We start from the raw sequence: 16878 nt of genomic DNA, 5'->3' as shown, positions 1-16878 counted from the left end.
GACCAGTTACTTGGTGTTGCACAAAAATTGTTAGCTAGTTAAAAACCTTTCAAGTGAGACTACTCCAGATGCTAAGAAATGGTCATTAGTTGAGTTACTCATCATTTCGTTTCTTCAACTCAGAAACAGATGAAACACACATTTTTCAATGAGGAATATATCTCGAAACGTTCCTAAAGTTGAGATTGAGGTTTTAATGTTGGTCTACAACCTAGGAAGAAGAAAAGATGACAGACGTTATTTTGTACCGGTAATTATTTAATTTATATCAAGATGTCCTGGAGTATTAAATTTCGAGATATTTTAATTTTAATTTTCTTTATCAAATTGTATTCTTTAGGTAATTTTTAGTGTTTTATTATTACTGTACTACTACTACTACTACTACTACTACTACTACTACTACTACTACTACTACTACTACTACTACTAATAATAATAATAATAATAATAATAATAATAATAATAATAATAATAATAATAATAATAATAATAGCTAACATTCCAAATTCTCATCAGTTCACGATTTTCGTTTTACATAAGTTATTCCAGTTTACAGAACTGGTGCGGGTTTGGCCCTTCTAACAGACAGTGGTAAATCTCCTGGAAAGCAGATTGTTTCAGCACACTTAACAGTTAACTAGTTTAACACTCCAAGTAGAGTCTTGGTTCAATGAACGAGGGGGAGTTGATTCTACTTCAAGGATAGCCTTACCTTGATTTCAGATCTTACTGATTTCACACCTTACTGATTTCAGATCTTTAATAGTCTAACACTTCCCTTGTTTGTACCTAAGTATAGACATTTTATTTAAACATTGCTGTCAATGACGTCTTTAATTATATTTGAGTTATCAATAAACTAAATAATTTTTCCATCGTGAAAATGCTCTTCATTTATTTTTCAGATTTGTCCTACGAAGATGCGTTACGAGATGGAATCCTTTTATGCAAGCTCATGAATAGACTACAACCAGGTATTATTCAGAAGATTAACACCAGCGGAGGCGATTACAAAATGATGGATAATATAAGCCAGTGAGTAGGGCTCAATATTTAACATAAATTAACTTTAGATTAGCAACTAAAATTTTACTAATGCAAGTACAATATTTTTATGAAAAATGTTTAGTTCTGATGGCATATTCACACAACAAACTACAATACGGCTATCTGCAAGAAGTTTTACTGATCAAATGGAGGACAAAATGTTTCGTACAGAACTGAAGTATTTCATTGGGAAGATGAATAGCCATGAACATGAAGGGTCATATTCAGAAACTCATTTTACGTGTAATTAGCATCGAACTAAGGATTTGACTAACGCGTAATTATAATCTACATACTGAGGAATAGTCAATTATATTATCTACGACTGATACCTAAGCCTATATCGATAGAGGCAAGTTACGACCTTTCAGCAGGGCTATCCAAAGACATGAGTAGAAAACAAGATTAGAGAATATTAAACAGCATCCGTCTTAATTTTTTTCTCACAATGTATTTGGACAACGTGCGGAAAAGTCGTGGCTTGACATCTTCTTCTGGTAAACATTGTAGGTAATATCACAAATGAGCTTCTGAATATGGGAGTTTTGACTCACATTAGCTAAATCCTTAGTACGACGTTAATCACACATAACAATTCTTTCTGAATAGACCCAATAAGCCCTATACAGAGTCGTTCTGACGCGTGATTAGTGCCGTACTAAAGAGATCGACTAACATATGTTTCCTACAGTAGTCAAGTCATTAGTACGACGCTAATCACTAATCATTAAAGTTTGTTTTTCATTGTTTTCAGGAATTGCATAATGTAGACAAATTCTTAACACACCTTTTGATGCACTGAAACATCAGCAGGGTTGTCAATTCAGAGTGTTAATTTATGAAAACTACGATTTCCCTATTTCCTCCTTACAGAGGCCTCATCCGATTAGTTATCGGTGGAAATGATAAATTCTTTTTTCTGTTCCATAATTTCCAAGCTACTCCAACTAAACAATCTGAAAATTAAGGATAGAACATCCATACGTATGAGTTATGAGTCAATTTACGTGTTTTGAAAAAAAATTGACTTACACCTTCGGTTACATCTGGCAACACTGTGTGGTTCCTAGTGCACTTCAATAGTTGCTTTCTAGTTTAAAAATATATGCATGAACAAGGCTTCATTTTGGTATAACTATTATTTGTGTATCACTTCAGATTCAAAAGTTCTACTATCCCAAACTCCGGATTGCATTGTATATTGGACACCCTGTATATATATATATATATATATATATATATATATATATATATATATATATATATATATATATATATATATATATATATTCATCGATTTAATGGATACGGAAATACGTCAGATGTCTGGGCTGGCAACGGTCAGACGGTGACCGCAGTTTCGAACTATTGGCGTTGGCGTGCTAAGACAAACACCATACTACGTCAGGAGCAGTAGAACTGCAGTGTGGAATGAACTGGGCAGACGGTAATTGTAAAAACGGGCGACCTTTTTCATTTCCAAGGAGACATTTCCCTTAAGTCAGTTTTGTCGGCTCTGAACTTAACAACGTTTACAGTATGACCTTTTATTGTTATTCCTCACTGCCTTAATTTATTTGCTAAATTCTTTATCTGGGAGCCATAAATTTATGGTAGTTTTTATTGTAACTTCATTTACTCATTATATTAATATGGATAATGCAGTAACACAACTAATTTTGCGATGTTTACTTTTACAGAGCTTCTTTACAGAGCTTTTACAGAGCTTTTGAGCTCGTATTAGGCCTAGACATTAACTGACACAGAAACATGGTCAATGATAGTGTAACAGCGAACTCAATAAGAGTCTAGTGTTGTCAGATCTGGAGATTAAAGAGTATTACAACAAAAATTGAACTATTATCAAACGCATTAGATTTAGTAAAACTATTGTTCACTGTGAACATAATACTCAACAAACAAAATGTATATTGATATTATGTAAAATTAATAATTTGTGATTTCATAAGAGAATAAGAAAGTTGCGAATTCTTAAGCGTTATAGCCTGCAGATGATTAAAACAGCCCAAAAAGTAGCATTACGCCCAATTTGAGATTTTGTTAGCAAGAGCAGATAAAAATCGCCCAATCCACTACTTGTAATCCAATCTGGCAACACTCAACGTCATTAACACTATATATAGCTTGCAGGCACTAGGTGGAAACATATTAGGCCACTTCCACATATCAGAGTAGGAAAACAAGTAACAACTATGATTACTAGACTTCGGATCGATATGCACTAAAAAACGGCAAAATTTGCATGCAAATATGCGCTAAAAATCACGAAAATATGCACTGAAAATATGCAAATATGCACTAAAAATTCTAAATATGCACCAATCAAAAGCTAAAATTAAATGAGGAATTTTATTACCTTTAGAAAATAAGTTGTATTATTTGAACTACATATACTTGGTGTATAACTACGATGCATTTATGCTACAATACACAACTGTGTACTTTTCGGTCTTATTTGGCAAAACCCTGCATTTATCATTCAAATCATTACTGCACATCGAAACTGTTCCTTCCGTGTCACGTGAGACAGATTTCAAAGAAGCAATGTTACTTGCCGATAAATCTGAAATTCGTGCGTCGTTGTTCCCAGGAACACTTTATTTACATTAGACAAAAATTTTATGCCAGGATTTTCGGCGTCTATTGACTATGCTTTTTGAAGAAACGCTTGTCACTTTTGTCTTGGTAGCTTCTGTTTCGTTATTGAATCAAACAGCTCAAATGCACTAGAAAGTCCTAATTCCTCACAGAATGTCTAAAATTTTTCTAAACGCTGCATTCCGGAACTTGAAAATTTCCGTTAAAAATATATATTTTAACATCCGTTGTTCATATCACAGGTTCCGCCTAATCAAGAGAATTTAACAATTTTTCCTTTTACCTTTAAATTCATGGGACCGTGAAATATTTCTGTTTAAAATAAATTTCTGTTTAATAAGGAACCTGTTGAGGGCAATTTTTACTGTATTAGAAAACCTTATCTTGTTTAAAAGAAAATAAATCCACTTGAAATCACTTTTTGTATCTAACTATGTGTTAAATCCTAGAATATTTTCATCCATTGTCCGTTTCAAACTGCAATAATTTACAATGTATAATATTGATAGTTTATGCGGAATAAAGTGATTTGAGCGAGACATGGTGCATGAATGGGAAGAAGCTAAAGTTATCGAAAACATAAGAGAAGACTTAGTAGGAAAATTACGTTTCGAGAGACCAAAGAGCGTATCAAAGCAACACAAGCTTATATTTAAACTCTCATGAACTCTTTAAAAGAAAACGTGGGAAGTTATCTCTCCTTATATCAGAAAGTAACGTGTGACAAATTTTAGATTTTGTAAAGCAAATATTTTAATTAATTTAAAGTTCATTTTCAAAAGGGTTGTTCATTCTTTCCGAAATACAGTCTTTAACGGTTTCTTTAGGATGAAATCTGTCGAGTATGAAAAAAAAACGCATCTGGGGCGTTTCATAGTTGTATAAACTCCTTCCCAGGCTTGAAACTGCTATGAAAATATGAGAAGGCTAAAAAAAAATAAAAAAATAAATAAAATAAAATAAAATAAAAAAAAAAAAAGCTGCTGAAGTTCGAGGTTCTGCTGTCGAACAAAATGGAAATGTCCTCTTCTGAAAACAAGTTTACTTACTTTGAAAATATTACTTGTTTACCATATACAGGGTGCGGCAGAACCAACTAAGCAGTTTTAAGGAGCAATAAAAAGTAAATCTGGATATATAGAGGAAAAGTTTTTTATTTTCTAAATTACTACAATATACCATTTTACATTCATTTAGTTTTGAAAATAATGTCCTCAAAATGGCGGCCGTTAGCATCAACACATTGTTGTAGACGATCCCTGAAGTTTCGAGCAGCTCTTGCACACATATCGCGGGGTATGGCATTCACTTCGTCAATAATCCGCTGTTTTAACTCTGGTAGTGTGTGAGGGCGGATTTTGAAAACCTTTTCCTTCAGATATCCCCAAAGAAAGTAGTCACAAATGCTCAATTCTTGTGACCGCGCAGGCCACTTGACATCACCTCTCAAAGAGATGAGGCGTCCCGGAAACATTTCTCTCAAAACATCAAGAGAAATTCGAGCTGTGTGAGCAGTAGTCCCATCCTGTTGGAACCACAAGTCCCCCAGTCCATATTCTTCAACAATCTCGTCCATTCTGGGTTGCAGAAAATTGCATTAGGAACGGCATTGTTGTGTGGAATGTTGAACTGTAGCCGAAAAACTCGTTGTGTAGCGATCACAGATCTGTTGTTTTCATAATAAGCGCGAACGGCGAAACCATGATGTGCACCGGTCCAGACCATATTAGCTACTGAAATGGGGTCCACGACTGAATAAAGGCAGAACACGTGCAACTGCCTACCCCCACCACAGCTCTCGCAGTAATGGGTAGAAACTGCTTACAATTGTTAGTCTGTTCTGCCGCACCCTGTACTTTGAAAAATATATTTTCTTATTGACTTGTTAACGTCTCTCTCTCGACTTCAATCCGTTGTTTCAGAAGATAACTCCTAGAAAATTTTTCGGGCCCTTTTAGTTCTGGTGCAACATCTTTGTCCAATTTTTGTCCATTTTTGTCCACCCAAGAAAGAAATTTGTACCATTCAAATTAACAAAGGAGGGCCATTTCAAAATTTCGGCCATTTTGATCACTCATAGTGTGGCATCTTCAAATTCGAATTTTAACTAGCTCAGAATGTTGTCTAATTTTTTTGTCCACCCACGAGAAAATTTGGTACTGTTCAAATTAACAAGGGAGGTCCATTTCAAAATTTGGCCACATCGATCCCAAGTAGTGCGACATTTTCAAATTCGAATTTCAAAGCTTAACATTTGTTCAACTTTTGTGCATCATACCACAAAAATTGGAAAAATTCTAAGCTAGTTAGAATTCGAATTTTAAAATGTCACACTATTGGTGATCGAATTTGAAAAAAAAAATGAAATGGGCCTCCTTTATTAATTTAAATGGTACGATTTTTTCTGTGGTACAAAATGTACAGTACGAGATATTCAAATTCGAATTTTATGAATATCTCGTACTGTACATTTTCGTACCACCAGAAAAAATCGTACCATTTAAATTAATAAAGGAGGCCCATTTCATTTTTTTTTTCAAATTCGATCACCAATAGTGTGACATTTTAAAATTCGAATTCTAACTAGCTTAGAATTTTTCCAATTTTTGTAGATTTTTGTACCACCAAGATAGTTGAAATTCGAATTTGAAAATATCTCACTTCAGGTGATCAAGTGGCCAAATTTTTGAATGACAGTCCCTGGCTTATTTCAATGGTACAGAATTTATTCTTGGTGGTACAAAAATGTTCAAAAGTTAGACCCAATTCTGAGCCAATTAAAATTCGAATTTGAAGATGTAGCACTACAGGTGATCAAAGTTGCCGAAATTTTGAAATGGCACTCCCTCGTTTATTTGTTGGTACAAACTTTTTTCTTGGGTTGACAAAAATGGACAATCTTCTAAGTTAGTTAAAATTCAAGTTTGAAAATGTTGCATTACAGGTAATCGATGTGGCCAAATTTTGAAGTGGCCCTCCCTCGTTTATTTGAATGGTACAAATTTCTTTCTTGGGTGAAAAAATGGACAAAAATTTTGAATTAGTTAAAACTTGAATTTGAAACTGTCGCAATACATATGGTAGAAGTGGCCAAATTTTGAGATGGCCTTCTCTCGTTTATTTGAATGGTACAAAAACTGTTCTTGGTTGAACAAAAATTGGACAAAATTCTGAGCTAGTTAAAATTCGAATTTGAAGATGTCGCACTACAGATGATCGAAGTGGCCAAATTTTGAAATGGCACTCCTTTGTTAATTTGAATGGTACAAAATTTTTGGGAGTGGACAAAAATTTGACAAAATTCTGAGCTAGTTAAAATTCAAATTTGAAAATTGTCGCACCAGAACTAAATGGATCCGGGTTTTTCTTTTGGTATTCTTATACTGCCACAGGACCACATAATTTCAAATCCACACACACACAACAGTAGCAACTTTAACTTCCGAGATGTGTGACGTGGAAATTTTGTTGTAGGTGATTTGACATCGTTATTTATATCTTTTTCCATAAAGGTGACAGTCATGCATCATTGCTGGGAGGATGAATTACTCACCCCTTTCTCATTCTCCCTTCACATGACCTTGGAAGATAATCTAAACCGACAACAATGAATTATTTAAAGATCTCGAGTCTATTTATATTACAAACTTGAAATTCCATTTATGAGGAAAGTTGTTGGACGTCAAAAATTCAATTTGGTCGTTCCTTTAAATATGCATTTAAATGCAGTAACGATATAAACATGCACTAACCTCCGAAATATGCAAATATATGCACTATAAAACTCTGCTCTTTTATCCCAAAACACCTGAAACGAATTTCTGTTTAAAGAGCATATATGACATCAGGAAAAATACATGCAAATATGCAAAAATCCGAAGTCTAATGATTACACAAAGTTTGATAGATGGTATGAAACTTAAATATGACAATACGAATCTCGTTTTAGAGTGTCGTCATAAAGTATATTTGTTTTTAGTTAAGCTTGTGAAATAAATACTTGCAATATACTTGATAGTAATTATTGTTATTACTATTATTATTATCATTATTATATTTTTAACTTTAAGATTTCAGAAAGCTTGCACAAAGTATGGAGTTCCCGATGTGGATCTTTTCCAAACGGTTGATCTATGGGACAAAAAGGATATTGCCAGAGTTACGATGACAATTTTTGCAGTGGGCAGAACGGTATGTACATCTTTTATCACATATTATCTTTATAGCAGTAGTTCCCAACCTGCGTGTCGCACAATCCTGTAGGGTGCATCGCTAAATTTTAGAATTTAAAAAACATGAAAATTTTAAACTTAGTAAAATCAAATTTGATACAGACTGTACTAGTGAACACCTCTGACGGCAGTAACAGTACTAAGTACTACATGGAGTCATTGATTTATAATAATTCTAGGCTTATACAATTGTAATTTATATTGTGTATTATCAATAAAAATATCAATAGGTGTGTCCCAGCATGAGCGCTCAGTAAAGTTTGTCGTCAATCAAAAAAGGTTGGGAACCACTACTTTATAAAATAGGGCCTATAATACTTTTTTGTAATTCTATTATATTGTATTCACAGCGCTGAAAATTAGTTTTAACCTAAGTTGTTCGAACTTTTACTAATTTGTAGCTGTTTCTTAAATACGGCAATTACATATTGAAACAACCTTAAGAAAATTTATTTTTAAGTTTTGATTTTATTATTTTAAAAATCATATTCATTCAAAGGTGATAATGTTATTGTTTCGTATCAATCGATGTTAATGATTACCTATCAGGTTCCAAGTTGAAAAGTTTTTACCGTAATAACCTTAAACTATAAGTTGCCCCTAAGTTTCAACGTGTTAAAATAGTTTATCAAGTGAATATCCTCATATTTGAATTTTGGCAAATTTTTACCCCTAAAAGAACACAATTAGATCATCCAAGTTTAACCAGAGTCCTAGAGAACGATTTAAAAATTTCCAAATTTTAAAAATAAAACAAATGTGCCTCTCTTTGTCTCAAGGTATACATGTTCAATGAAAGACAATGAGATCTTGTATTGATCCATATGATAGTTAGAGAACGTTAAGCACAACAATTAAACTTTATGCCTCATGCTAGTTCATTTTCTCGACAAATTTAATTTTTTCCTTCAAATATCAAGTGTTACTTTTGATGATGTAGTTTTAACAATTGTGTATTTATAAAATACCTAGGTAGGGTATATGCAAAACCAACCAATTTTAGAAAAAGTTCTAGAAGAGTTCTAGAGATCATTTACCAATATATACTTCTTAACAGTTCCAAAATTTAAGAGATCCTCAGCAACATTTAACAGGAAAGCACCCATGCAACCATATTCTATGAAAGAGAATCGACCCCTGTATTATAATTCCCAACTTTAATGGATGTGTCTATGTATCCCTCCCAAAATTTAAGAGAAGTGGATCAATGTACCTAAGTCCTCAGAAAAACAAAATTGACCCTGTACTTATAACCATATGATGTAGTAAAACTTCATGTGAAAAGACAAAATAGTTTAATAACCTCCAGACTTTTATGGTAGAGGAAGAAAGAACAATAAGAAGGAGAGGCGAGAAAGATGATAAACAGAATCACCCCAACTTTACATGTCCTAGAGAACGTTAATCAAATTTTGTTTTTGACAATCCCAAATTTAAGGAGTGGTCCTTTGTAAACCTCCCGAATTTTAAGAAGGAGACATTGTGGCCCAGTGGTAGAGCCTTTATCTCTGGTGCATGGGGTCTTTAATTCGATCTCAGCTCGCGCCAAGTAAACTTCGTGGTAGACAAACACCGTGCGCATAGGTTTTCTCGGAGTTCTCCTGTTTCCTTCCAGTTTCTTCATTCCACCATTTCATTCATTTTTCATCATCACCGTCTCCTTTAGCCTAGCCGGCATAACTGTGGGACAATAACCTCCAAATTTGAATATTTGACAGTTTTATACCAATACAAGGGAACAAAATAGGCCACTCAAACTAATAGTGATATGTATTTTAATCTTAGAGAACATTTATCAAATTTCATGTTTAACAATTCTCAAATTTAAGGGGTGATCATAAGAACCCCTCTTAAAATTTTATAGGTGTGTGTTAATGTAACCATGTCTTATAAAGCAAATGAATACATATACTAACCCACATAACCATAAACAGCAATCGAAGAGGATAAAATAGGTCAAAAACCTCCAAAAGTTAACATTTTTGGTAATTTTGTACCCATGAAAGGGAACGAAATGGACCATCCACATTTACAATAGTATATATTAGGATCCTAGAAAACATTTTGCAATTATTGTTTTAACTATTTCCGAATTTAAAGGGTGGTCCTAGGCACTATCCCAAAATTTAAGAGGAGATCATCAATGTACCCATGTCCTATAACAGAGAATAGGCCCTGTTTTAATCCATAGAATCATATAAGGTAATAAAGCCTTATCAAAGATGATAAATTAGGTCAAAAGTCTGCAAATTTAAAATTTTTACAATTTTATACCCATGAAAGGGAACAAGATGGATCACCCAAATTTACAATGGTACATATTAGGGTCCTAACGAAAATTTACCTATTATTGTTTTTGTTAATTTCCAAATTTAAGGGGTTGCCCTAGGTACTTCTCCCAAAATTTTAGAGTAGTGTATCAATGTGCCCATATCTTGGACACCTATACTCTTCCATATAACCATATAACGTAGTAAAACCTCATTAAAGGTGATAAATTAGGTATAAAAATATCTCAAAATTTTAAATTTTTAGTAATTTTATACCTATGAAAGAGAACGAGATGAATCACTCAAATTTACAATAGTCCTAAAGAACATTTACCAATTATTGCTTTTTTCACATTTCTCCAATTTAAAGGGTGAGCCAATGTACCCTCCCAAATTTTGAGAGGGGTGCATTAGTTTACCTATGGCTTATGAAAAGGAATGGACCCCTGTAGACACCCATATAACCATATAAGGTAATAAGGCCTCATCAAAGAGGATAAATTGGGTCAAAAACCTCCGAAATTGAATTTTTGGAATTTTTTTTACCCATGAAAGGGAACGAGATGAACCCACTAAGCTTACAAAGGTACCTTTGTTCTATACTAGCTTACCAAATTTTTAAATTTGGCAATTTCCAAAATTTAACGCGAATGGTCCTAGGTACCCCTACGAAAATTTAGAGGACGTGATCCTAGATACTCCAAGGTCACTGACCCTGGGCTACACTTCTCGGTCATTGACCTTTGACTCTCCAAAATTTTTGCTGACTCGATTAGATATTGCTGTCAGTACTACTATACACCTCTGTGAGAATCTGAAGTTAAAAAGAAAAGAATGTAAAAGAATAGGAAAGGAAAATAAATATTTTAAAAAATAATGTTGAATAGGAACTTTGTCATATATAGAAACAGGAAATGAAATATAAAGTTTCTAAGGTCCCAGAAATGGAATAATCGATGAAATAACAACGTGAAAGGCAACGAGAGAAGATGACAAAACATACAAACACGATGTGGTCCACTAGAAACCCACACTGCTTTTAATGTAATTAGGCACCTTTCGCACAAGAGAGCAGAGCTCTATGACTGAGCTCGCTCTCTTGCTTTCATATAGAAGTTGAAGAAAGGAACGCGTGACTAGGCTTTGATATTTACGTTTCTTGTTAGTAAAGAACTGATATTTGAGCGGGAAACACAAATATGAATAGGAATGACAAAATAAGTCATTAGGAAGAGGAGAAACTTATTTTTGAATCAAATGTTCCTTGACATGACTTTTCAATTGTTTTATATAGAGATTGTACTAAGAAGGAGCTGAGAAAGTTTGTTTAGTGGAGCACCATAAAAGAGTGGAAAAATGTTAGGAAAAAGAGGAAAACAGAAGTGAATAGAACAACATTGAAAGTAATTATAAAGAGGAAAATAAATTGGCTAGCAATGTTTAAGAAAAGTAAATAGATAGATTAGTTGTATAATTGGTTGAAGCGTAATATTCAGTTTCAGCGAGATTATACGAATATAAGGTAAGACCTATTGCTTAAAGTAGAATCCGAACCACTACTACGATTTGCATGTGACACAATAATTTCCACTGAAATCTAAGCCGGAACAACGTGCACAGAAAGCAGGTGCATTATTGGCTAGCTACGAAGGGACATGAAAAGATATTTTATCTGGAGAGTCATTGCCAGGTGTATCCTCAATCATGGCTTCTCTTAGGGAAATATTTTGGCATTATTGTACAAAACTCGTAACCCTTTGATACAAACAAGTACACAGAGAAAAATCCGTTCTCCGGACAGCGGTATATTGTACAAATATACGGTATCCTCTTGCTTACTATAGAAATCAGTATGGAGCATACTTTATCCATATGCTACATATGCGGTGCCCTTAGGTGTTACATCATGCTATTGTAGGATGTCTGACATGTAACAGTTTTCCGTACATCACATGCATAAACTTATGTTATCTTCGTCAGCTATATGTTATATACGTCCATTTGTATGTGAGATCCTGACCGCCTACATTGTTTCATACGGAAAGTACGTATAGATGGAACACTTAAACAAAAAGTATTATAAAACATGCGTTTTCAGTTATACGTCTGCTGTACTTTAAGTCCAAAACTACAGGAATTACGCATGTAACCTATCTTTTTAAGTACGCCACCTACATTTTTTTCTCAGTGTACAAGACTTATTTATAATATTATAGTTCTGTGTTCACGCTGAGAAATCATTTGCGTTGAGTTGGAGATTTCGGAGATGTTGGTGTTGAGTGAATATGTGCAGGTGTGGAATGTACTGTTTAGTAAAAATCCGGTTTTCTGTGTACGAGAAACTCCGTTCGAAGAAAAAGGTATCTTCCTTGTATGTCTACCTTCGACGTTTCAAAAGTTTGAGCAAGCGGATACCTGATGACCAAAACTTTATGACCTTGACCGTAAAAAATATTCCACCTTTTAACTCTGAGAGTTGATTATATTTCGGCTCCCAGGATATGTGTCCTACACCCTGCTAAAAAAAGGTAGGAAGGGGTATATATATATATATATATATATATATATATATATATATATATATATATATATATCTTGACCCTGGATGTGTGTTGTACTTGTTTAACACAATCTTTACCGAACATATTTTTCCCGTCAGTTGATAAAATTTCTTAGCAAATTATCCACTGCTTGGAAAGAAATGATTTGGTACACTTTTCTTTTGGCATCATGATCTCATTTACACATAACAGAACAATTTTGTCAATTGGTTTCATTCATTGAATGAAAAATGTGGCTACTCTTAAGAAGAGTCATGCCTGCCGAGAAACAGGTAACTTGGACTCAACATATGCACCCTTTTTCCTTTTTACATAACCTCGGAACTTCAATCGGGGATATTATAATTAATAAAGAAAAATGAATAAATTCCTAATCCAGGTCATCGGCTCAATATGAACTCAAAAGTTCTTCTCTGTAGGAAATAACTTTTGTGAATGAAGTTTTAAAAATGGACAAAGGTAATACCTATAAATTTTGTATTCATATGCAGTAATGGTAGAAAAATGCAATAATCTCGCAAATATGCATTATATGCGCAATAAACCTTGGTTACTTCATGTGCAAATCAACTATAATGTATATTTATCATAACAGCATATAGATATCACATTAAAAAAAAAAAAAAAAAACTTGTAATATGCTAATATCCGAACTTTCTTTACGAGATGCTCACTTTAACACGTAAAACCTATTATGCAATGGGAGCAGGGTAGAAGGCAGCAGCACCGATTTCTGTATAAGTTTATCGGGTTCAATCAGGTATATGTGTTCCGTTGTCAGATATCCAAATAAAGATATTCAGATTCTGGGCGGCAACTTTAAAGGGTACGGGCTTCCTCTTCCCCAGAATCAGAGCCCGTGGATGGAGCAGATGGATATAATTGATGGATGGTATATAAGTAGCAACCTTTAACTTAAGTGTGAGTTCAGGAACAAAAAGTATAAAGAATTTTAATTTGAAATGATGGACTGTTGTTAATGACAACATTCATGATGGAGAATTAAGAACAAGAGTGTTGGTTGGTATTTATGAATGAAATCTTTCCCTCTTAGCTTTCAGTTTCTTTTCAAAACGCACTTTCACTACAAAGAAACTTGATGTGCTTCAGAATATTTATGGATATATAATCTTTCAAACTAGTTCAATATTAGGACAAGTTTACAGAATTATAATTTTTTTTTGGAATTAAGTGTTCATTGTTCAATAATACGAAAAGAGCATTTTCTGTTGACCACCTGTGAGTTTATAGATGTCCTTTGACGTTTCTTGCACAATATTCTTACCGCCACTTTAATACTAATAAGTATTTGAAACTGTATACTGTATAAACCTATCTAACAATTATATCGTTAACATACGCTTCTTCAATGCGAGAAATCCGAGGTCGGATTTTCGGTGGGAGCTCATGTGGTTTGAGTCCCACATTAAGCGGCAGGTCTACACATCATATTGCCTTTGGTACTGAAGAGAATGTTGAACTCTTCCTCGTTGAAGGTTTGCACTTCTGCGACAATGTACAGAGCACACTTCACAAGATAGCATATAATATTAAACAGTACTCATTAAAAAAAAAAAAAGAAAGAAAAGAAAAGAAAAAGAGTATACTAGGTTAGAAATTCTATCGATTAGTGCTTAGAACTCACTTGCTCTCGCCTGTGACACAGCTTTCCATGTTCTCATTTCGTTATTGAGAATATCTGGTTTTAAGAAGTTATATTTTCACTAGTAAATATTCTCACCCCCACTTGTTACTGCGGGCAATATTTTGCGTTCCTTCTTCTACATCTTTCATAGTAAAACTCCCCATCTCTTGTTAATCCCATGTAAGATCAAATATCCAAAACACTGAAAGACGTGTTTAATTATTTTAAATGAAAAGACTAAGTACCAAAATTTCTTGTTTTTTAACCTTACGAGATTCCAAGATATGAACATTTTGTATAATTCCAACTTTCATTTCCTCCTCCTTCTACATCGAACACCTTATGTCACAAATTCTATGTACTTTCCAAGCAGCTTGACCTAGGCGTTGATTAGTCAGTCATTCAGAATATCTTCTTTTATATTTTGAAATAAGAGTGCGAAAACCGCAGGCAAGGAATTTCGAAGTGTCCACTATTAACAGGTGACCGTTACGAGAAATTCCACAGGATAATATTATCGTAATATCTAGACTAGCTACTTACAGTGGAATTCATAGCATTTTATTATGTTGTGTTTCAGGCTTATAAACACCCAGAATGGCGTGGTCCATGGTTGGGCCCAAGACCGTCGGAGGAACATCGGCGTGAGTGGAGTGAAGAACAACTAAGAGCTGGAGAGACTGTCATTGGTTTGCAGGCAGGTTCCAACAGAGGAGCGACTCAATCTGGACAGAATTTTGGCGCTAGCAGAAAAATATTATTGGGAAAATAAGATATCTTCTTGTTTAAATTAACACTAGCAGTCTTAGTTGAAGACAGAACAACATTGGCCTACATATGACTAGCTAGCAATATGGACTTAACTGGAATAGAAGTCTTTGTTTAGATAATTAAAGTCTTATCATTGATTGTCTATTCAACTTAAGTGATTGAAATTCTGTGCACTCAAAATATGTATGACGAAATTAAACTAACTGTCCAATTTTTGATTCAAGTGTTTATTTCAAACCATTTTAAACCATAATTAAAGGAATGAGACTTTACCTTCCCACCATATATATATATATATATATATATATATATATATATATATATATATATATATATATTAAATACTGACCTTTAATATATTGAACGTATACAATACTTTAAAACGATATTTACGCATTAAGAAAACAACATTCATAAAGAAACTTTTCATTCATAAGATTTCCCAATTGGCGCGAATTAAAACTGTAGTCCACCAGAATATCTTCTGGAAACTATTCTCAAGAATTAACCACTATTCTCTGAATATTTTCAATAAAGATCTCCTGTCCTGCTGTGAACAATCAGGCTCTACTAGTCGAAATGTACTGTATTAAACCATTGATATAAAAGATCTTATTGTTTCTTATATTGTTCTATATACCTGTGCATTAGTATTGTCTGAAAACAGGTTTATAAACAGTATTTGACCAAAACTCTACACTCGTCAACGTCAAGACGTAGCGCTTTTCTTACTTTAAGTGCTCCCTTATGGCTATGTGGATAGTGTACACTGTAAAAATAAAACAGGATTTAAACACTTTTAGTACAGATGTTAAGGGGAAAATCGTGTGTTTATAAAGTGTACTTCGCGTGTCCAAAAGCGTTCGTTCTCCTGAAACAGACATTTAAAATACTTCTCGGCAAACAGTTCAAAAACAGTGATGACAAACCTTTGCACATTGTGCACAAAGGTACATCTGAGACATACTTGGACAACACAGTATCTGCAATGGGTGAATATGTGTCACCTGAAGGTATTCAAAGAGTGTTGGTAACGTGTACAGTGTTCTACTGTGTCTAAAAGTAGTTTCTGTATTTTTTGCAGTGTACAAGCTTTAGGCGTGGAAGACCTGTATTCGATTCCCGGTCGGACCTCATGTGGTTCGGATTTCATGTTCAGCTGTAGGTCTATGTGTTATACAGCCTCGCTACTCAACGAAACTAAACCGCTAAGCTCAAATCCAAGTTCTTACTTAACGTTTGTACTGTCTGTTTTCAGCTTTCTTTGGCGTCATTTTATACGTTTTTATAATTGTAGTGGACTGTGAAAGTTAGCTTAGAAATTTAAACACCTAGGACTGGATTACGAGAAGATGAGGAAAACAACCATTTGAGTGGCTAAGAGAGTGTTAAAAGCATACATTATTGGTTCACAAACCTTGAAACTTTAGATTCTTTTAAGAAACAGTAAGCTTCATTTAAAATTCGGGTATAATTTATGTAAGCTAATTTATAGCAGATCAAGACGTGACAACGCTGTTGTCGACAAATGCTGTGCTGAACTCTTTTTCGCTTTCTGTTAGATGTTAGTTTTTCTTCAAATTCTCGTAGTTTTCATAGTTTTTAAAAAATATTTTCTTTGATATAGTAGCATGAACACCCTTGAGAAATATAATATTGAGTTGATATTGAGAGAAAGAATAAATAAATGTTAAACTCTCATGTTAGTTTTATGCTCGAAGTGTACAAGT

General features: G+C 33.8%; 1 protein-coding gene across 1 annotated transcript in view; it reads left to right on the top strand.

Annotated features, from left to right (window-relative positions):
• LOC145661498 (muscle-specific protein 20-like) overlaps nt 1-15366 on the top strand; it is a 97667-nt gene extending 82301 nt beyond the window's left edge. The window contains exons 3-5 of the mRNA XM_081726815.1: nt 909-1038; nt 7740-7860; nt 14958-15366. Coding sequence (XP_081582941.1) covers nt 909-1038; nt 7740-7860; nt 14958-15149 — 443 coding nt within the window. The 3' untranslated portion in view covers nt 15150-15366. The remainder of the gene's footprint in view (nt 1-908; nt 1039-7739; nt 7861-14957) is intronic.
• Nucleotides 15367-16878: the final 1512 nt, after the last annotated feature.

Source organism: Thermobia domestica, chromosome 1 (genome assembly GCF_964235325.1).
Source record: "Thermobia domestica chromosome 1, izTheDome1.hap1.1, whole genome shotgun sequence".
Classification (NCBI taxonomy): Eukaryota; Metazoa; Arthropoda; class Insecta; order Zygentoma; family Lepismatidae; genus Thermobia; species Thermobia domestica.
This window is presented reverse-complemented; position numbering and strand designations above follow the sequence as displayed.